This window comes from Podarcis bocagei (assembly GCF_964188305.1).
Source record: "Podarcis bocagei genome assembly, chromosome: 4".
Classification (NCBI taxonomy): domain Eukaryota; kingdom Metazoa; phylum Chordata; class Lepidosauria; order Squamata; family Lacertidae; genus Podarcis; species Podarcis bocagei.
Genome location: NC_138128.1, coordinates 6,049,687 through 6,072,533, shown reverse-complemented (window position 1 = coordinate 6,072,533; position 22,847 = coordinate 6,049,687). Strand labels below are relative to the sequence as shown.

The following is a 22,847-nucleotide window of genomic DNA, read 5'->3' as shown; positions in this document are numbered from 1 at the left end:
AGACTTCTGAGCCAAACATGCATTGTTAGGTCAAAACCAGCCTTTGCAGTCATCTGCAAATTCAGGAGGACGGGGGTGGGGAGAGCTATGGGACTGTATATATCAGAATGCAGTTGGGGAAAGTCACAGAATCAAATGTGCCACACATTAAATGCTTCCTACACATGGAAAGAGAGATTCTACCATAGCTTTCTTGCTTAAATGTTTTGTGTATGGGGGAGCATGCACACAAATACCGATTTCTACTGTGAATTGCTACAGTACCAAAAAGGCTGGTCCATGGACTTGTGCTGCACTTGTAGATCAGCTTTTATAACAAGAGCTCTGAGCAGGATACAACCCCAGGGTAGGTGGCCACAAGCAGAATGTCTTTGTAGGACTACAAAGCTCTAACAAAACTTGCTGTCCAGTTCTCACAAGGAAACACCAAAGGAACACTTCAATCTTGTGAATGCTACTGGAACCCTAGGAGCAGCAGGAAACCAGCAAAGATTCACAGAGATAGGATGTTAAAGACAGCAAGGTGTGAAGTGTGTGTGTATGTATTTGCAAGAGACAGAAAGATCCTATGAAGAAGGAAAGAGAGTGTCAAAGGAGCAGCAGCCGTACATAGCCAATTCCTTAAAGAGGAATTTCTTTGTGTCTTAGGACATACAATCAGAGTCTGGAAAATTACACGGCCTTCAGAGGATTGTGGGAGAGGCTCACAAACCAGAACAGAACACAATCAGAGCAGAGGGCAGGGTTTTACAAGGAATAGGTTTTGGGAAGCTAAGCCAGCCCAAAAGAAAACAACCTCTCCTGCATTTTACTCAGAGACACCACCTTGTCCTGCAAAAGGAAGCATCAAAACAGGGAGGGGGCACAGTGACAGGAGACCATGGTTAATTTCCCTTGGGATGTCAGTGTCCCCAACACACCAAAGATTTGGATGTTGGGGAGCGCTGCAGGGTGAAAGAGCAGGACTCTACAGTAGCTGCTTCTTCTGGGCAGTTTTAGATAGTAACTGCATACAAAAAGGCCTTTCAGGGGTCTGCACTGCACAAGCTAAGAAGTGCACTGCAGAGGATGCTGGGGAAAGAAAGGGTAACTATTGAACCCATCCTCTTGACCCGGCAAGGGATTCTTGGGGCACATCTCTTACAACCGCACTTAAGTCACCAGCGGCCCTATTCTCTCCTCGCTTGGGCTGCATGCCGGCAGTAAGGCTGGTGCTGGAAGACTCCTCCGTTCCCACAAACAACAGATCTCCTTCCTCAAGGAAGAATGAAATTTATCAGGAGTGGGAACTTATGAAGTGCTTTGCTCTAATGCATTCGAGGGAAGAGAGCCTGCAAGGGAGGTCTGGGGAATCAGGCAATGCTGGAACCCAGCTCCCAGCCTCCCTGGCTATGTTAGCTGGGTGTGATGGGGGGGGGGGTTCCAACAACATCTGGAGGGCCACAAGTCCTCCATCCCCAATGCAAAGAACCACCAACGTGGCAGGGGGAGAATTGTGTGTGAGAGGCAGCCAGAAAGAGACACAGACCTCGATTCTGGCACTGGTTGCCCATTGGAAGATCTTCCTAGCAGAGAAGAGCATTTAAGGTTCACTCCACATTTAACCTCTTTGGGGTGAACGGGGCTTTGCTCAGGTGGGTTTATGTCTCCCAAGCCCCTTCTTTCCCCTTCCCTCGGCTCTCCTGCAAAGGCTTGAGAATCTATCAGCTTGAGAAGGAAATGGGACAACCTCTGGAGGTGGTGGGCTCCCGCTTCTTTGGAGGTTTTTAAGCAAAACACGGGTGGCCATCTGCCATGGATGCTTGTGTTGAGATCCCTGCATGGGGGGGTGTTGGAGTACATGACCCTGGGGGGATGGGGTCCCCTCCTATGAAATGAGAAGCTCCTGCCTGCCTGTTGGGGGTCCCACTAGAGATGAGCCAGGGCAGGGGGCTGCGCTCGCCCCGCACTACTCGCGAGGAGGAGAGGGAAAGGAGGTCAGCAGGACGAGCCAAGGGGGTCATTCATTGCGGCAGAATCCCGAGGGCTTCGGCCGCCGCTGCCGCCGCCGCTGCTGCTGCAGACGTGTCCGTGGCAAGGCGTTGATTTTGAAAGGGGGGGGGGAGAAGATAAAGGAAGGAAGGAAGGAAGGAGGGAGGGAGGGAGAGGAGGAGAGCGGGGCCTCCGTCTCACCCGAAATCATCGTCCATAGACTTGAAGTAGAACTTGTAGTTGGGCCGGTTGAGCAGCGCCTTGAAGTCGCCCAGCGTCACCCGCTCGGCCGGGATGGGCAGCTTCACCAGGTACGGCGTCTCCTGGTCGTCCAGGTGGTAGATGATCTTGGTCTCCGCCGCCGCCATGGCCGCTGCCGCCGCCGCTCCTCCTCGCCGGGACCTCTGGAGCAAAGCCAGGCGCGGCCTAGTAGTAGCCCAAGCCGAGCGTCCCGCCGGCCGCGGCGGCCTCTCCAGAAGCCGGAGGGGGGGGGGGGCTTGGGCGGGCCACGCAGGCCTCGCGCTCTCCGGGCCGGGTCCCCTCGGCCGCCGCCTCACCGCGCAAACTCCCGCCTCCGCCTCAGCGCCTCCTGGGGCGGCGGCGGCTCCTCCCCTCCGCGGCCGCCGGGCCTCGCCAGCGCCGCCTCTCCAGCCCCGCCTCCCGCGGACGCCGGCCTCGGCCCCGTCCCCACCACTGCAGCCAGCGCCGCTCGCCTCGTCCTCGGGGCTGCCCTTCAGGGAATATCAGCAGAATGGAGCCTCCATGGCCGGGGCAGCCGCGCCTCAGGGAGAAGCTTCTTCGCAGGGGGAGGGTCGCCAAGGGGAAGGCCGGGTAGTGGGGGGGGGGGGGTTTCTTCATTTATTAATTTTGCCCCGAGGGAGGTGGTACCCAGACCGCTTTAAGGACTCCTAAGCGCGCCACATAGAAGTAGAAAACAGGTACTAAAATATTGCCATGATAGAAATTCATGACATCATGGGGGGGGGGGCAGCCAAAGATGTTGAGCTTTTTTGGGGAAATCTTGGGTGTATATATGTGTATGTACAAACACACACCACCAAAAAGCAGGTCATTTTGGGGGGCGGGGAACAGAACCTCAGTTGAGTACTTCCAATGCTTTTTAGTATTTTTTATGCGCATGGCATTATGCACAGCTTGCGGAGAAGTTGGAAGACAGAAGCTTCTCTTCCATAAAACTGGAAGTCATGGACATCCAGCGAGGCTGAATATTGGAAGATTCAGGACAGCTAAGCAGAGTTAAACTATGGAACTCCCTCCCACAGGAGACAGGGACGGCCACCAGCTTGGATGGCTTTAAGAGAGCAGCTGTTCCTCTTTATTGAATTTCTGCCCCACCTTTCATCCGAAGATCACGGGGCGGTTTGGAATACAAAAATACATGCCATAATAACAAATGGAAACAAGTCCGCCCCGCACAGTATTTTTTTGATCTAGCAGGAAAAGGGAAGATATAAATTCAGTTTTGTGTAATAAACTGATCATTCATTCCTCTGGTATGTGCAAAGTGCATATGGATTAAGGACAGAAACAAAATATCACAATTCATGGAGGAGAGGGCTATCCTGCTCAGTTGGTTCTAGAGTGTGGTGCTGATAACGCCAAGGTTGCAGGTTCAATCCCCGTACTGGACAGCTGCATATTGCTGCATTGCAGGGGGTTGGAATAGATGACCCTTGGGGTCCCTTCCAACTCTCTGATTCTATACTTCCGCGGATGGAGGCAGCAATGCTTCTTGCTGGAAACTACAGTAAGAGAGAAGGGCCTTGTGCTCACGTCTTGCTGAAGGGTTTCCCATAGGCATCTGGTCGGCCACTGTAAGATCAGGATGCTGGACTAAATGGGCCATGGCCTGATCTCTTTTTGTTCGTAAGATGTTTCAGGGCTAAACTTGCAGCGTGAGGGGAAGTAATCAGCACCAGAAAACATTCCATAGGAAGCCCAGGCCAAGCCCCGTTAAAACAAAAACAAGCACATATGCACAAACGTATTACTATCTCTCTTTGGCTCAGAAGCAGAAATGTTCACTTAGGCTTGTTTTGTTGTTTTCAAAGACAGGTGCTCAGTATGCATTGTTGGGACTAGCCAGCAGGCCCTGCTTCTTTGGAGCTAGTGGTTTCCCATCTCTCTTGCAGGTACCATATGCACATGAGTGGAGGCAGAGCGTCTGTTGACTTTAAAATAAATTGTGGTTGCTCAAGTCGCTACAGACAAAAAAGCTGCTGCTACTTTAAGTAAGCATTAGATCACTGATAAGCTTTAAATTAATTGGTGATGCAGTGAATGAAGGGTGCTTAATGTTTTTCTGTTATAGCCATGTTGGTTCTGGAGCTTAAATACAGTCCGAGAACTGATAAAAAGGCAGTTTTAAAGCAACCACATTCCAGTCATTATTCTGCTGCCGCAGAAGCTACAAGGAATGCTAAGGCACCTTAGAAACTAGCCATTTATTGTGGAGATAGCTCTTGTGGGGGGCAGAGCATGACATGTCAAGCTGCTGGGTCAGAATTTATATGGAGATTTGGTCCTATTGGAGTTGGGCTGAATAGAGACTGGGAGTAGCTAGTTCTGAACGGACGCCAGTGGTCGCTTCTCTCTTAGGTGTCCATGCACACTGTTGAGTCTTTGCCACTTCTTTTCCAGATGGTAGGCTGCAACTATCCTGATTTGATTTTTCACCCTGACCTTGTTTATATTTACGCAATAACGCCAGCCCAAAACATTTTGGCACCTGAAACAAACTGCAAAATGGTGCCTCCCACACCAGAGAAGAAGGGGTGAGTGAAAATCTACATCAAGAACAAGGAAGATCAGGATCTGCTGCCCCTGTGGATCCTGCCGCCTGAAGCGATCCTCACTTTGCCTTATGGGTAGGGTGGGCCGGCCCTGTAGCAGATGTTGCTTCCTAATAACATTTCCCCTCTCCTTTTGTGAGGTGGGAAGCTAAATCTTATGTCAGCTATTAGGTAGGTGATTATTCTGAAATAGGTAGCACAATGTTCAATAAGGCTAGTGGTTGTGCAAGGTTGCCGCCTTAACCTTTCAAGTGGCAAAGGCCTCTTACCTAGGTGCCCCTCTGGAATGCCTGAGACCAATTCTCTCACATGAAGACTTGTCAGACTGCTTCTGCTTCTCCTTTCGTTTGCAGAAGGGCTTACACTTGTACCTGATCCTGTCAACAGCTAGGGGCTTGCTGATTGCCTAGTGATCGGATCTTAATGTGAACTGATTTCTATCTATACAGGAACGCCAAAATCCATTGTTGAACAACCAAAATATGCAAATGCTTGAGCCTCCCAGAACACTTAATCAGGAAAGATGGTACGCAAATAAGGCTGGTTTTTAGACTTCATTCCAAGGTGGAAGTTGCAGACTGAATAAGTTTGTGCTAGGTGTTACACATATAAGGTTACAAAGCAAGGATAAAGAAGCAATAGCTGCACCCTCTTTTTGAAAATGGGGCAATCTAAATGCTGACTGTATGGCTACAACAAACAGTTTTGCACTTCCCTCCAGTTCCTACCTTTTAGAACCTCTTACCTGATGAATTCTGGATAACTTGAAAGCTTGCAACAGTTTGTGACATTTTGGTTGGTCCCAGTAAGAGGTATCATCTAACTACGGATTTTGGAATTTTATTTTAATGGATCAAATTGCCACCTTCACTTTTTAATATATTTATTTTAATGGATCAAATTGCCACCAGGCAGTTTAAACAGATCACCTGGCAAAACAGATGCAGTGTACAACACTATGTACTGCTTGGTTTACTGTGGAAAAGCAGCATATAAAAAACCCCAAATGTTTTATTTTTATTGTTGATTTCCCCTTCTCAAGTAATGTGTGTTAAAGACATTACTTTTTTCTAAGCTGTCTTGCATTTATTTATACAGAATTTATAGAGATTTAAAATAAAAAAACACAAAATAAATTAAAATGATACAGCAAGAAAAGGCAAGTTCTGGAGCCTTTTTAATTATGCAAATTAGGTACAGTTGCATAATTTCTTTTGAGTTATTCATTCTGCTACTATTAGTCATGGAAAGGGCCAAAAAGATATGCAAGTCTTAAGCCCCACCTCTTCCTTGAACAAATCTTACTTAGCAATCCCTGTGGCTAAGGTTTCTTCAGCCTTTGCATGAGCTTTCAAGCATATCTTCACACCTGTGAAGGCTAAACATTATTTCAAAGCAAAGATTTTCAGGAATGCAGAATTCAGTGCCCAATGCCACTCTCACAATTCCTTCTCCGAACTTGTGTGGAATTGGTTTGCACATAGCCTCAAGCACAGGGGTGGTTGTGTTTTGCACTGTGGTTTGTTATTCCCATTGCTACACTCAGGCTAGTTTCCCACCCTCTCAAGTGGAACCATGCCAATCCAAACAGGCAGGATTCTACCCCCTAGTCCAAATTCCATTGTTGACCAAAGAGATTTATCAGCAACTAGCCCAACACTGTCTTTCTGTTTGTACCTTGGCAACTGCATGAGCAGCATCAGAGAAGCAGGCACATCCTCTCCATTTCATATAAAGGGTTATGCTGATGGACATTTAAAGATTGTGATATATTCTACGGAGTGATTCGCATCCAACATTATTCATTTTTATACCAGCAAAATGCTTGATAGGCCCCAGCACATAATTATTTCAGGGAATCGTGTAACTGCTCAACACAAACCACATGCATATAGGCTAGGCCTAGGTTGGGGGGAAGCCGTTTCTTTTCCTCTTATCAAGTAGGAATATATAAAGGGTTGTTCAGCTACAATTGAGAGTCTACCTTGAAATCAGGTTTTCAGGCTTGGCTACTCTTCAAAAGAAAGGTTCTTAAAAGTAGCATCACTGGACATCATCTAGAACACAAGTTTCCCAAACTTTGGGTCTCCAGCTGTTTTTAGACTACAATTCCCATCACCCCTGACCACTGGTCCTGCTAGCTAGGGATGATGGGAGTTGTAGTCCCAAAACAGCTGGAGACCCAAGTTTGGAAAACCTTGGTCTGGACGGTGCAAATGTTTTTCAGATGGTTGCTTCTGATATATCATTTGTAACAGCTTCATTTTCATACTCTCAAGCCTGCTGCCTAAAACACACTTTGGGAGTAAATCCTCGTGAGCCTAGTAGGATCCCCCCCCCCAAACAAATATGCATAGGATGGCACTGCTGGATTCTTTTGTTCAACAAATCTAGAGAATGCTTCAATTCCAGTATGAGTGAATGTTAGCAATCAATGCACACAATAAAAATTGGTACTTTCAGAGCACAGGATTTGAGCAAACCATAGATTCGTTACGTGGCACAAAGTATTCTCTGCCTCTAGTCAACCCCCCCCCCCATCAGATATGGAATTACAAGGCAAACCCATTTTAAAGCCACCTTTGAACTGTTAAAAGAGAAAACCTCAGGCATCCAGCGAGATTTTTAAATGTCTGCATTTTATACAGCTTGTAAACACTTGGAGAGCTCACAGTAGGCTAGAGCATGTGGAGTGTTATATCTGCATTCGTAAACAGTTATAGTGTGCAGGGCGGGGGAGTTAAGGAAAACTTCATATACAGAATTTATCACTGCAGGAAGAGCAAAATTTTTACAAAGTCTCAAATAGGGACTCTTTTCAATTTAATGCTCCATAAAACCAGACACATTTCCAAGAGCCAAGAGAGGAGATTAAAAAAACAACAAATTCTTCCCTGACTTCAAAATTGCCAGACATTACCCTCCATTTCTCAAGGGACCAGGTTAATATTAAAAAGGAGAGGTAAATTTTACCCATAGCAAAAGTAAGTAAGATGTGTGCATCGCATGACACCAGGATTGAAAGAAACACATTCTGCTACGATTTACTATCTCAGGAAATAAGTAGTGAAATCACTGGATTACAGTTCATCAGGGAAGTGCAATCCTATCACTTGTGAACTGGGACAAAGGTGTTTTTTAAATCACATGTGAATTGGATTACCAATGCGGGAGTGCCCATTTTCAACTGTGTGTGTGTGTGTGTGTGTGTGTGTGTGTGTGTGTGACTGGTTACCGTAAATACATTATCACCAACTTCCCAATCCTGCCAAACTTGCCGTGGTTCAGGTCAGAAGCTCACCCAAGAGTCGTTTTCCATTGCTGATTGTGTTATAGCCACCCCATCAGTCACGTTACCCAAAATAAGACAGCTACTAGTATTTCTCTGATTTCTCAGAATGGCATGTATCTCTTAATTGAAAAGGTTACCAGTCCCATTAATCCACTTAAAATCCCTACTAAGTCACTCAGTGGAATCCAGTCACGACAAGGATTTTGGAACTCCTGTTCAGCACACAAAACAAGGAATGGACCTTAAGCTCCCCATTCAACATGCCTTTAATTGCTACATTTGCCACTACCTCTGTGGTTGTTCCTTCCCCTCCATGCAGGTATGGAGAGGCAGAACGGCTTCCGCTCACCTAGTCTGGCTTCCTAACAGATTTGCAAACCATGCATTAGTGGCGGGCCTAAGGATCCAGACATCATTTGTGCGGTTTGTAAACATAACAAGACAATGAACCACACGGGCAGAACTCATTCCAGGTACACAGATTGCTGCAGGAGCTATGGCAACCACACCAATTGAGCAACATGTAAATGGGATTTAAGAGCCTTGGGCCAGAGGCCTACCCAAGACTTTTGCTCGAATACCAACATATTACAGAACAGAAAGCCCATTCTTTGCGGAAGGGATGTTTAATTACTCCCCAAATTAAATATTGGCAGACACAGAAAAAGCACATCTTCTTTCCCGACATTTACAAGAGGATGTGGCGACAAGAAGAGCCCAACACCACCGCCAATGTTCAAGACCTTCCATCCCAGCAGGCAATGTTCCCCCTGAGGCTTCTGGCAGTCCACATGTGCCAGCATGGCACAGCAGCACCAATGGTTACAGCCACCTCCAGACTGGCAAAGCTCGGGTTCCCTTCCTCTAGATAGACTGCAGCCCTTTCCCGGAAGGAACAAGATCAACAAGTCAGACTGACTGATACACGCAGGCAACTGCCTGCTGTGCCTCATGTTCCCTTTTAGCAGAAGGATGGATGCTGACCTGCAACTCAAGAGAAAGCGGCTGCTTGAGGACTCTGTGAATTATGAGAATGGTGCCAGGGCAGGGAGAACGTGCTACCACACACTCCTAGGCCAAACCCAGAACCACAGGCCTTCTGATGTCAGCATTTAAGAGGAAACGTAAGTGTTTCTTATATAAAACAGGGCTAGCCAATGCAGTCCTCTCCAGATGCTGCTTTGACTACAACTCCCATCATCCTTGATCACTGGTCACGGTGGCTGGGGCTGATGGGAGTTCTAGTCCCACAACATCTAGAAGGAACCATCTTGGTTAGGCCCTATATAAAGCATGGCTGGAAAATCTCTAGAATTATGTGGAGCATGTGTGATTGACCTAACTTGCATCTATGCCGTGTGAGTGTCCCCAAGGGCCAAAACAGAACTCCCAAAGGGTTCTGAAGCAACCTGTCAAATGCTGCAGAGGACAGACTCCAGCAGCGTCTTGGTAAGATACCAAGAACATCTGTTCTGCTGCAGCTGGGTGTGGATCTGTTGTTCCAGATCCAAAGGGTTAAGATTGGTCAGTAAGCAGGCTTGACGCAGACAAAAGGCTCCCACCATCAGGGGCGTAAAAACAACACTTGCTTGCTACAGATTTTTCATTTATGAATGAACTCCTGGTGAGGTAGGTGAACATTTCCCCGTTTTGTATGAACAAAAGTTGAAACAGAAAAGGCTCTGTGATTCTGGCAAAGGCTGCATTGCCTAGTGGACCTCCAAGCTAAAATGGAAGCTAAGCCACCTCTCTTCTGAATCTCTCCGGATCCAGGAACAGCTCCACCTCCATCTGCAGCAGAGGCTTCGGGTATCGGCCCCGACTTTGGGCTGCTGAACTCTCTTCCTGCCTCATGTTGCTTTACCAGCTGTTCCCTTCAATGAAACTGGGGGGACACCCACTGCACGTGCAGCACTACAGGAAAGGCAGGGGCTCCTGGGGCACCTGGTCTTACGGGACTGTCTTCTATGCAAATCTGAAGTGGCTCAAAGCCCCCAAGGGTTAAGGTTGACATGGAAATCGGTCTGGATCTGCCTCTGTCACCACCTCCAGCAGCAGCAAAGCCCCCGTCCCAGTGGACAGCTTCCTTATACAGCACCACAGATGTTTGTGTGCATACACATACATGTTTGTGTGTTTGTATACACACATACAAGCACGCACCCACACACATACATGTCTCAGAAAAATCTTTTAACATTACACATGTCTCTGGCTTTTCCTTCTGACTGCTCTCTCACTGTCCTGCGTGCGGTGCCTTTTCAGGGGAAGATGCTAAGTACATAAACAGCAATGGGATTGTCAGTCAGCTTTGATTTTCAGGTCCCCCACGTACACGCCATGCACCGGGTCTCGCTCTTGCTCGCTCCGCCAGGCAAAGTCTGGCACTGCAGCCCTCTCCCTCTTGGAAGCAGGGAGAGGGGGCATCTCTTTCTGAGAGAGGCTGCCAGGTCAGTTCTGCTCCCCTTCGGACGACTCCTCTTCGGCCTCCTCTAGCCACTGGATAAACTTCTGAAGCTGAGGAAGCAAAGAAGAAGCTGTAAGAGGACGTGACGAAATCGGCAAAGGCAACTCCCCAGTGGAACACCAACAGCTTCAGACATTTTCATGACCAACAACTGAACTCACTTGTACAGGCTGATCCACACGTACACAGAAGTTTGCTCGCTTCATCCTTGGTTTACCACACACTGCGTGGGGCTTACAGGTACAGAATGAGGTGGCAGAATGGCCTGTACCATTTCAGGCTCCAGCAGGGGTGTGTTGGCACATTATTGAATGTTACCCCGCTTAATTAGGCTGGAGCTCAGCAGCAGAGCACCTGTAATGTACGCAGAATGTCCTTGGTTCATTCCCCCATCCCCAGGTAGGGTTGGCAGTTCCCTCTGCCTGAAACCCTGGAGAGAGACTGCCAAAAGGTGCCATGTGTGCACTTGCTGGTCTCAACAAAAAGTGTCAACACAACTGCCAATAAAGGCTTCCTCTCACCCTGGAGACTCACCCGCTGGTTTTTACGAAGCTGCCTGCCTTTATCCGATGTGTCCCGTTGAGAAAACCAGGAGAGAATCATCTCTTCTGCCAAGATTTCCAGCTGGTAGAAAGTCATCAACACCTGCAACAAGAGCCCTGGGCACTTAAGATGAAGTGGGCAGTTTATTCTCGATCAGGTGCTTACTCGGGGGCCAAAAGGGCAAAGCAAACCAATGTCAGAAGCTTCCTTGGTTGGTAGGAGAGGCCCTTGGATGCAAGATGAGGAGGCTGAGGACAAGGAACTGTGCAGAGCAGGCAAGGCCCACACAGCCCTCTTTCAGTTCCTGAGGCTTCGTAGAAATGCCAGCACTTTTAAATAAAAAACCTTCGTCTCCTGAGGCTTGCATGGAAAACAGCTGGTGACAAAAGTCAAACCTGTACAATGCAGCCCCACCACACTGCCAAACCCAAGTTATGTCTACCTTCATTATATATCTTTAGGCACCAGGCAAAAATGTTCCTTCATCACAAGATCTCAGGGTGGCTCACAGAACAAAATACAAGATAGTTAAAACAAAGACACCAAAACTATTAACACCCGTACTTCCGGGTTAGTGCCATCGGCAATGGCGGAGTTCCTCAACCGAGAGGAACCTGCTTCACGAAAATCGGGTCTTGCCGCCGTGGCGAAGGCGGAGACCCTTCAAAAATCCCAGGCGGAGGAAACCTGGGAACGTGGGATTCGGCTGACACCAAGAGCGCCTCCCCTACTCGTGGGGAAACCCTTTTTCGGGGTCCCGAAGCAAAGTGGGGTGAGTGGCCAGTGTTTTGAATCAACCGCTACTTTTACGGAGTGAAGCCGCACAGCCGTTGCCGGAGAGCGCTGACTTTTTCCTGTGGACAATTGGATCCTAAACAATTACCCATGAGTAGAACGGAAAATTGGACTACAAAATATTTTAATTTGGCACCGAAGCGGGAAGGTTCTAAACAGAAAGTCCGCCTTCCGCTTTTGTAAATAGATTGAAGCAAAATTTTGCAAGCTAAAATCTGGAAAGTCGTTTCCTTCAGTTAAAACTACCAAAACCCCTCTTGGAAGCAGGAGAAGAGGAGGGGGAATTCTAGATTGTTTAAGCCTGCAGGAGAGAGAGTAAAGAAAGATAAATTTCCACCGTCTCAAACCTGGGAACAGGGTGTCAGAGACAGACGTTTTGGGGAAGTTCATTGACTGTGAATGAAATGTCTTTTGACAGATAGTTAAAAAAGAGAAACATATTGATTCCAATGTTGCCTTTTGCATTTAAAAGAAACAAAATATTTGAAAAACGAAAGTAACTTTCTTTTGTTGGACCTGCTTTTAAAAGATGGATACAAATAGAAATTGTCTCCTCTAGAGGGAGCTTGTTAAACTGTTGCTGGAGTCGTTCTGGGGAATTCCACAGCTGTGGAAATTAAGGATTGTGAGACCAGACTTTGACCTTGGACAAGAATGTGCCTAGAAGAAGTTTTGGTGCTTGCTTTTTGCAAGACAAGCGCTTTGTTGGAGCAGCTGCATGAGAAGATGGATTTGATGACTGTTGCAGTCAGTAATTTTGGACAAACAGTGAATACGCATATAGAAACCATTCAGGAACCAACCCAGGAATCTGCTTTGACAGGGCAAATGCAGAAACTAATGGAGGAGGCTGTTGTTGAACCTCAACTAACACAAATGGAGAGACCCGAGGCCCTGCAGGAGCATAAGCGGCAGTCTTTGAAGATTGAACCTGGAGAGGGTCAGATTTGGAGAGATGGAGTACTGTTTGGTTTGGAGATGGGAGTTTGGTTTGGGAAGTTGGATGGATCCCCCTATGCAGAGCCGTTTCGGCTTTTAGGATTTGGTTTTGGGCCAGGGGGGGTCTGGAGTTGTGGGGGCTCTTAACTTTGGAGGGACTTTGAAACATGCCTTCAAATACTGTTTGGATTACAGTGCTGACTGTGGAGACTGGGCTGACCTGTCGAGGGGGGATGGAGATATTGTTGGGTTGGAGTCTCCCCGAGACCTACTCCTCAATGAGAAAGGAAAGAAATTAAGAAAAAGATCAACAAAAGACAAAGTAAAGTGCAGGTATAAACAAGAAGATCTGCAGAAGAGACATGGAAAAGACTTAAGAGCCTCGGACAGAAGATCACCAGGTTGATGGACTAGATGGAATGGATAGAAAGGACTGACATAACCCGAGACCAGGAAGAAGAGACGATGGATGAAGATTGGAAGAAAGTTTTTAAAAATTTATTTTGAGAAATAGTGTAAAATTAATGAGTGTTAGGAAAAATGTTGGAATGAAACTATTTGGCTTTAGTAGAAACGATATGGAGTTATGTATAAATAAGTATTAAGTTTTAAGTTTAAGTTTTAAGGCTTTTTATGGTAAGATAAGGTTAAAATAAATTAAGGTAATTTAATGACAGAATACAGTGAAAGGTGGAAAGGATTTGCTGAGTTAATTAATAGGTTAGATCGTTAAGATAAATTATAGAATAAAAATTGAGAAAGATGGAAAGAATTTGCTGAAACAATTAATTGAATTAGAATACAAAAAGGGAGGTGTGAGGTCGATGAAACAAGTAAATGAAAGATAAAGATATGGAATATGGATGTGTGTTTTAATGTTATTGTTCTTTTTGCTGTATTGTTGTATTGTTTTTTATGTTTTCTTTTCTCTATGTATTGTAATGTATGTCCTGTTAAATGTTTTTTGTTGTTTTCTTTTTCCCCTCCTCTTTTTTCTGTAATTTTTAAACTTGTAATAAATATCATTAAAAAAAACAAACTATTAACACCCGCCCCCCACCGCCTTCCCAAAAACACATTTAAAACGCTGTGGAATATTAATCAGCTGTAGGCCTGGTTGAAGAGGAACGTTTGGCAAAGAGGCACACACGCCCTCCAAGGTCCCTGGCAGTCTCAGCAGTGCAGGTGATGCAAGAGACTTGTATGCCTCCACCAGCTCAGGGGAGAAGAAAGACTTCTGCAATTCAGGAGCCGGAGCAAAATCTCAAAGGTCTCCATTTTCACTTAACACCCCTCCTTCAAACTCAACATTGCTACAGAGGAAAAGTCTGAAAAGGTGGCATCTTAGCCAAAAACAGAAGACTTTGTGTGGACCCCTGTGGTTTGAGTAGCTTAGGCTTCTGAGCCTTCGCAAAACTTGCTTTCTAAACTGGGATCTGATCCGAGGGTTAGCATCTTCTCGCTACATAGCAGGCTTTTGGAGTTTGTGCGTCTTGAACATTTGCCTTTAACAAGGGGCACACAGCAGTGTGTTCTGCGCCAACTGTGTTGGCTGCACAAACAAGTCCCTTTCAACGATCGGAAAGCAGCTTCTTAATCAACTCCTGCTGACAGGCACATGACCCCTTCCCTTCCTGATAAGGGACAACTCTAAGTGCTGGTGCAGAAAACAAGGCATAATTCAAGCAGACACATTGGAAAGAACAAGCTCTTTCTCCCTCTCTCACACACACCCTTCCCATTCGCATAAAAACTCACTTTGGCCATGGACATGCATAGGTTTTCGTGCTCCAGGAAGAACTCCTCGATGGCGTGCAAGGCATCCAAGTGATCTGACGCCCGCTTTATGTAGTTCTTGAAGACTGGAGCCCAGTTCTTCAGCAACTGTTAGAGGGGTAAAGTGGGCAGAAGAAAGACAAAGAGGTGTTTTTTACTACAATTCCCATCATCCCTAGCTAGCAAGACAAGTTTTGAGAAACACTGCAGTACGTTATACAAATATAGGCAACAGAAAGAGTTGGCAACATAACGACAGGATGCCTTATTAGCACCTGTAGCAACATCTGCATGTGATACTAATTAAAACTTGTGCAATTGGAGATGGTGCATTGTCCCTGCTTGGCAGTTCAGGATGGATGAGGGCCTTACAACGCAGCTCCATCACATACACTGCAGCATGGTGGGAATTTATTACAAATTACAAATAAACAAAAATCGCTTGTACTTGAGGCTTAGCCCTTCTGTTGATTTTGCTCCACAACAACCAGTCACAGGTTGCAGATTTGGGCGAAGCCGAAATAAATTAAACTCCTTTCACATTATCCATTATAACTATGTGCATTGTCTGTGCACCATCAAAGGCCACCCAGAAGTTCTTGGACTACAACTCCCATCAGCCCCAGCCAGAATGGCCAATGGTCAAAGAATATGGGAGCTGGGGAGCCAAAAACTTGCTCTAAATGCAGTCAGCATTCCCACTAATATAGTGGTACCTCGGGTTAAGAACTTAATTCGTTCTGGAGGTCCGCTCTTAACCTGAAACTGTTCTTAATCTGAGGTACCACTTTAGCTAATGGGGCCTCCCACTGCTGCCGTACTGCCGCCGCGTGATTTCTGTTCTCATCCTGAAGCAAATTTCTTAACCCGAGGTACTATTTCTGGGTTAGCAGAGTCTGTAACCTAAAGCGTCTATAACCTGAAGCATCTGTAACCCGAGATACCACTGTAGCTCACATTCTCACAAGGACCAGAGCTGCTTGCTTATTAACAGAGAGCTTGTAAAAAAACAGGAAATTTCCATTTGTTCTGAAAATTAGGTTGATTTTTTTTAAGTATCTTGATAATGTAGCGGATTATTATTTATTCCATAAATTAAAATAAAGATGCAAGGGGCAGGGGCTGTATATAGTGTGTGTGTGTGTGTGTGTGTGTGTGTGTGTAGTAAATTTTGCGGGCAGCTTGCATGGCATGGAAACTCAGAATTAATTTGCAAGCTTTGTTTACAGTCAAGAGGACGTGAGTGACATCCCGGCAGAGCCCTCCGCATAGCAGGAATGAACGGCAAGTTTTGCATGTACCATGAAAAAGGCATTAAAAAAAAAAGAATTTATTTACTCATGTTTCACCTTTTGTAAACACCCAAGGCAACACACAAGGAGTAAAACAAAACCAGTTAAATATGGAAAACATTTAGCTGAAAGAAAAAACCCCCTGCAATATTCATTATGAAAAGCACTGGATTGGATCCAGCAGGGTCTGTCTGCTGACGGAAGGCTCTCTAATCCAGCAGAGGCTTCTGTCCGTGGGACAGGGAAGAAGGTAGTTTCTGCCCAGTTTCCCCTCCCTCTTGCAGCCACCCACACACCTTCCCCAGATTAGCTCCAGAGGACTGGAGAAAAGGAAGGGTGGTGCAGGAGGAGAGGAGAGCCTTCAATGGAAGGGACAAGATTCCAACCCAAAGCAATGTATCAGCCTAGAACACTGGTCTTCACCTGGTGGGCTGTGACCTGATCCAAGGTGACTCTCAACAGGAGCACTGCCACCATGCAAACATATGGTGAAAGGTTAAGAAATGAGTCCCTGTTGCATTAAAAGTGGGTTCTGGATCTGGAAAGGGTAGAGGTGCCTGGTTCAGAGAAATCAACACGGGGTGGGGGAGAATGGAGAAGGGATTCCAATCAAAAGAACTCTTCCAGTTCTTTTGCCTGGCTGCAATATGCCCTTCAGTTGTGTTAATGCCTGGATGGAGAGAGATGCCTCTATAGAAAAAACCAGTTTTTGCATGGATGACCTATAGCCCACTACACAAACAGCCACATCCATTGCCCTACCTGCAACGTGCAGGTGGCCCCAGGAAGGTTGACCATGAGCAATATGGCCCTCAGGATGAAAAACAAACAAACAAGCCCACTAAGAACACGGAACCATAGAATTGTAGAGTTGGAAGGGACCCCCGGGGTCATCTAGTCCAACCCCCTGCAATGCAGGAATCTCAGCTAGAACTTCCATGACAGGTGGCCTTGGTGGATCAGGCCAATGGCCCATCTAGTCCAATATCCTGTTCTCACACACAGGCCAACCAGATGCCTGTGGGAAACCTGAAAGCAGGATGTGAGAACAGCAGCCCTCTCCCCTCCTGTGGTTTCCAGCAACTGGTACTCAGCAGCATTGCTGCTTTCAAAAATGTGGAGGCAGAGCGCACCCATTATGGCTAGTAGCACCGAAAGCCCCCTCCTCCATGAATTTGTCCAATCCTCTTTTTAAAAGGTTTCCCACTTCTGGTGTAGACACAACAGCAGGAGTGGAAGAAAGGAGCAATTAAGTTGGGCTCCAGTGGAGCCCCCCGTGTATCCTCTGGGGGAGGCTAGTTGTCGAATGCACCCCTCGCTTAAGAAGCCTTCCTGAAGCTCCGTTTGCGCTCGCCCGAGACAAGTCAGGGCACTGCAAGGATTATCAGCACAGACTGCCAGGAACAGGAGAAAGGATGAAAGACAGGAAGCCCTTTGCATTCCTGGCCAATCCTCTCCTGCACCATTTAATTAGCACTCTGGAAGCAGCAAGACAGCCCCACTAAGTATAGCACTTCGGCCAGAGCCTGTTAACAGCTTCTTACTATTTTATACTTACAGGAAAGAGGAGTTACGAAAGAAAACTATTAAAGCATTCAAGAGGCAGCGGCACCATGGCAGAGGAAAGGGGAGGGGGAAGCAAGAACAAAAAGATGCAGCTACGTTAGGGATTTTGACTTGTTGGGTTTTCTTACACTTGCTTTGTTGGCTTTTAATATATGCTGCGTGAATTGATCCTATTTACACTTTCGTATGCTGCCCTTTTGGTGAAGGGTGCATAAGAAGTACTTTTTTTAAAAGAAAAGAAAGAAAAGATAGATACAGTGGTGCCCCGCAAGACGAACGCCTCGGAAGACGAAAAACTCGCTAGACGAAGGAGTTTTTCGTTTTCTTAGCCGCTTCGCAAGACGCATTTCCCTATGGGCTTGCTTCGCAAAACGAAGCTTGCCCCGCAAGCTCCGGGGATAGCGGGGAAGCGCAGCGCGTCTTCCCCGCTGTCCCCGGACCTCTTTTGAAGCAAGGGGCGGCGGGGAGAAGATCGCTTCTCCCCGTTGCCAGCCCCGCAATCTCCGGGGACAGAGGGGAAGGCGCGCGCGCCTTCCCCTCTCTCCCCGGACCCCTTTTGAACCAAGGGGCGGCAACGGGGAGAAGCGATTTAAACTTGCTTTAAAACAGGTCCGGGGACAGAGGGGAAGGCGCGTGGCGCTTCCCCTCTGTCCCCGGACGGTCTCCATAGGAGCACATTGATTGATTTTCAATGCATTCCTATGGGAAACCGTGCTTCGCAAGACGAAAAACTCGCAAGAAGAAAAAACTTGCGGAACGAATTAATTTCGTCTTGCGAGGCACCACTGTAATAAGCTTTCCAGACCACAGATGAGCAGGAAATTGCAAACACAGCGAGCACTTTCTCTGTAGATAATGCTTTTACAGTTCACAAAATCCAACACAGGAAACAATGGCCCAGGGAGCATCTAGCAGTATCTCATCGGAGGCATCGGAGAGACCTGTGTCTCTGGAACAGCAAATACTGCCCTTTCTCCAAACAGAGGGGAGTTCCTGAAGAAGTAAAGACAGACACTGCATCCAGTGAGAGAGCAGGGAAACTCACAGGGACTACCAGCATGCAGTAATGTTGAGGGTCCTTTTCCGCATTTAGCTGCTGCAGTGGGAACTCCAGAACCACTTTACTGAGCACCTCCATCACCTCTTTCAGGCCAATATTATAGGCATATCTGAATGGGGAAGAGAGAGATAGCAAGGTATTATGGGACATGGATGGGGAACTCATCAATCTCCCCTATCTGATCTGCTACCCACTATCAATATGCACAGCTTAAAGAAAATGCACAATGCTTTCAACAACACTCTGTAATTGCTAGTGTAGAATTGCACGGTGGGTTGGCTCAAATGAGCAAGGAAGAATATCCAAAATAAATTAAGTAATTTGAAAGAGTTTCCTGCTGTGATCCTTTGTCAGACATTTTTTAAGCAATGGCGGAAGTCTGACCATGTGGTTTTCATTTACAACTAAGTAGGGTGGTTTTTTTGTTCTTTGTTTGTTTACACTTTTTCATTCCAACCAGACCTGGCACCTCTGCATATTTTACATGATTCCTTTTTTTACTTACAAAGATAACATCTTTGAAATATTGCCATATAGGCTTTTTCTTACAGCCAGCACTCATGGTAGTTTTTGAAGTTAAAGCTGCACACTGGAAAAATTTGTATTTTCTTCTCCTCCCCTCTTCTCAGGGCTGCTCCTTTCTGCCTTTGCCTATCCCTGCCTTCCCCTCACAAAAACAAATTAGCAGGCCAAAATGAAATTCCCATGACTGGAGGGTGGAAGCAAGGTCAAAGAGCTACTGGAGAGACTTGAACAACTTACTTTCATCAGGAGAAAATGAAATGCCTCGTGTTTGGTAGGCAGACTATCAGCACTTCTCCCATAACTCACTTATCTTTGGTAGAGGCACTTATCTAGTTTAGAGATTCACTTTACGGCTATCATGCTTATATTAAGATTCTGTGTTAACATAGCTGTCATTTGAAAAAAACATTCTATTCACTACTTTGTTTTTAGCAATCTTGATCTGCTCTGTACTACTGCATGCTCAGCCACAGTCCCGTGTCCAGACCCAGCCCTAAAAATTTAAGAGTGCCAGCAAAGCCTACGACCAGTACTTTACTGCCACAAAAAGAATCTTATATAAATAGCATGCTGAGAAAAGTAACATGCCAATTTGACAAGAAGTTTACAGATTATGTTCTCAGTTGATTTATTACTACTACTACGCCTACTATTAGCAGTAAAGAAACTCATACTGTAACTCACACTACAAGTGTTAATAATCATAGAATCCAGTCCAACCCCTGCAATGAAATAATCTTTCACCCATTGTGGGGCTTGAACCCATGACCCTAAGATTAAAAGTCTCTTGCTCTACCCACTGAGCTATCGCAGAGGCACCTGGGAGTTGGGCCCTGCAGCTCAGAAGTAGAGCCTATGCGCTTGTTCACAGAAGAGCCCAGAGGAGAACATGATGATGTGTCAGATTCTTTGCTTCAGTGGTTCTCAAACAGCGGGCAGCTCTTGAACATCGATGTTAGAGGAGCCTGGACCAGGTCAATGATCCACCTGCTCCAGCATCCATCTCGGCATCCTTCCTGCAGTTCCCAGCAGTTGGTGCTCAAAGGCATCCTGCCTCTGACCGTGGAGGCAGAGCATAGCCTTATCCTCCATGGGTGTAAAGTTACAGAGTGGGAAAGGATCCTGTAGCAGACAAACCTAGAGCAGGGAAACTAGCCCCAGGCAGCGTGGTCAATGGTCAGGGATGACCGGAAAGAGAGTCCAACAACATATGGAGCACCAAAACCAGGCCTAGAGAAGTTTCCTAACTTAGAGGTTTAGCACTGCAACCACCCAAAATGTCTCTGCTTTTTTTTTTTTTTCATGGTAAATGTTTATTGATTTTCCAAAAGTAAAGAAGAGAATTAGATAAGAGTAAAGAAAAGAAATAACAGCACAAAGCAAATATACCGTATATACAATAAAAGATTTTCACCTGTCAAATTAACATAGTCGTCTCTTTCTGAACTTCCTTCAGCCCGCCCGTAAATCTTCCGCAGTTAGGTTCTAAGATACACATTGCCTAGTATGTATTGTCATTAGACATTCTTCTACCTCTATTTATCTTGGACAATACCTCTTCCTGTTTCACAGTGCTTCTCTGAATCCCTTTAGCGTTATTTGACCTTCACTAAGATGTTCCAAGTAATCTATATATTTTCCCCAGTCCTTGACAAACTTTTGGTCTCTTAGATGTCTGATCTTTCCCGTTAATCTATCTAAATCCGCGTAGTCCAATAACTTCGATCTCCACTCCTCTATTGTTGGCATTTCCTTTTTTTTCCACTTCTGAGCAAGGACTATCCTTGCTGCTGTTACTGCGTAGTACACAAATTTGTGATCTCTCTTTTTAATTTCATTCCCTAATATTCCTAACAGGAAAATTTCGGGCTTTTTATTGAACGTATACTTTAGAACCTTCTTTAATTCTATATACACTTCCTCCCAAAATTCTCTCACTCTCCTGCACTCCCACCACATGTGGTAAAAAACACCCTCCTTCACTTCACACTTCCAACATTTGCTGTCTACTTTATACATTTTTGACAATTTCACAGGTGTTATGTACCACCTGTAAAACATCTTCATGACATTCTCTTTCACTGTCATACACGCGGTGAAGTCCAGACCCTCTTTCCATAGATTCTCCCAATCCTCAAATTGTATAGCATGGCCCACATCATTTGCCCATCGAATCATTACTGTCTTAACTTCTTCGTCTGCCAAGTTCCAGTCCAACAGCATCTTATACATTTTAGATATTGTTTTCACCTCGCTATTTATGATTTCCGTCTGAAATTTTGATTCTTTATCCGCATACCCTCTATCTTTGGCCTCTTTTCTAAACATCTCGTTAACTTGGATATGATGTAACCAGTCATATACGTGCCCCTTAACCTGCTCATACGGTTTTAATTTCCATTTCCCATTCTCTTTCATTAGCAGTTGTTCATATGTTGCCCAATCCCCACTCATATTGACTTTCTTGATGCTCATCACTTCAAGGGGTGAAAGCCAGTGTGGGATCTTAGGTTCTAGCATGTTCTTATATCTTTCCCATACTTCAATAAGTGGGCCTCTAAAAATATGATCTTCAAACCCTTTATGTGTTTTCCTCTTACCGCACCACAGATAAGCATGCCATCCGTACCTATTGTTAAAGCCCTCTAAATCAAGTAACTCCTTATTCTTTAGCCTGGCCCAGTCTTTTATCCAACAGAGACATACTGCCTCATAATAGAGTCCTAGGTCCGGTAAGGCAAAGCCTCCCCTTTCCCTTCTATCTGTCAACAGTTTATATTTTATACGGGGTTTTTTACCCTGCCATATAAATCTTGATAATACTCTCTGCCATTCTTTAAACATCTTACTCCCCTTAATTATGGGAATGGTCTGAAATGTCTCTGCTATCGTGGAAGAGGTGGAGAGACAGGGAACATACAGACACGCCTGGTCAGAGCATCCTCTTCCTCCTCCTGCTCACTTCCATGACTGGCTTTAGAAATAAGCCTGAGATGCAAGAGGAACAGAACAGGGAATTGACCTGAATTCTGCTTTATCTCCTGCTGTTCAAAAATCAAATTGACACAAAATAGAGCTTTGTACATGTAACTGTGGGCCTCACACGTGCAATTGTGGCTCTGCATAATTGTCTTGTCTCTGAACTGAGGGACTGAGAAGACCACCCTCAAACAACAACCTCCTGCAAGTTCAAAACGTATTTTTTTTGGTTGGGTGACATTGTCATACTTGAGAGAGTTGATCTCCAGAACCAGGTTGTCACAGGATATGTTTTCCTCTTCGCCCCTCTGCAGGGTACCCAGCACCTCATTCTGGAAAACTGCAGCCAAGGAAACAGCAGATTGTTAGATCAGAAGCAACAAACACCAGCACTCCCTGCGAAAGAGCCAATAGCAGGAGGCATCAGTTCCCAAATCTGCAAAGTCCAGTGGCCAAGCTTGGATTCTCTTTATTGCACAAGTGGTTTTCTACACAGTACACAACAGGGAAGAGGATGCACGCAGAGCTAACTCCTTACCTTGAAAGCCAAATGGCTCTTACCTTTGATATCATCCAACAGAGGAGAAGCTGTCCGGCTGTCTGCTCCTTCAGACCCCAGACTCATGTCACTTTCTGACTCGCTTTCTTCTTCTGCATTTAAAATGGGACCTATTGAAGATGGAAAGAAAAAGTGACCGGCTGCGGAAGGTACCCCCAAAATCAATTTGGCCAAGCACCCCTTCGTCATTTCTATGCCCCAGCCCAGAGGATGATATTCCACCTGCTGGGTGTTTATGCAAAGCTATGAAGCCACCCAAGAATGGCTTTT

At 45.9% G+C, this 22,847-nt stretch overlaps 2 protein-coding genes across 4 annotated transcripts in view; both read right to left on the bottom strand.

Moving 5' to 3' along the window:
- Positions 1-2,511, bottom strand: part of DVL3 (dishevelled segment polarity protein 3) — a 53,564-nt gene extending 51,053 nt beyond the window's left edge. Inside the window, exon 1 of one of the 3 annotated variants that reach the window (XM_081190212.1) lies at positions 2,173-2,511. In XM_081190212.1, the coding sequence (XP_081046338.1) occupies positions 2,173-2,339 (167 nt within the window). In that variant the 5' untranslated portion in view covers positions 2,340-2,511. The remainder of the gene's footprint in view (positions 1-2,172) is intronic. The other 2 variants (XM_081190210.1, XM_081190211.1) reach the window with 2 other exon arrangements.
- A 4,891-nt stretch (positions 2,512-7,402) lies between these two features.
- EIF2B5 (eukaryotic translation initiation factor 2B subunit epsilon) overlaps positions 7,403-22,847 on the bottom strand; it is a 30,724-nt gene continuing 15,279 nt past the window's right edge. The window contains exons 11-16 of the mRNA XM_081190209.1: positions 22,580-22,687; positions 22,268-22,358; positions 18,500-18,623; positions 14,579-14,704; positions 11,078-11,188; positions 7,403-10,593 (exon numbers count right to left, since the gene is read on the bottom strand). Coding sequence (XP_081046335.1) covers positions 10,528-10,593; positions 11,078-11,188; positions 14,579-14,704; positions 18,500-18,623; positions 22,268-22,358; positions 22,580-22,687 — 626 coding nt within the window. The 3' untranslated portion in view covers positions 7,403-10,527. The remainder of the gene's footprint in view (positions 10,594-11,077; positions 11,189-14,578; positions 14,705-18,499; positions 18,624-22,267; positions 22,359-22,579; positions 22,688-22,847) is intronic.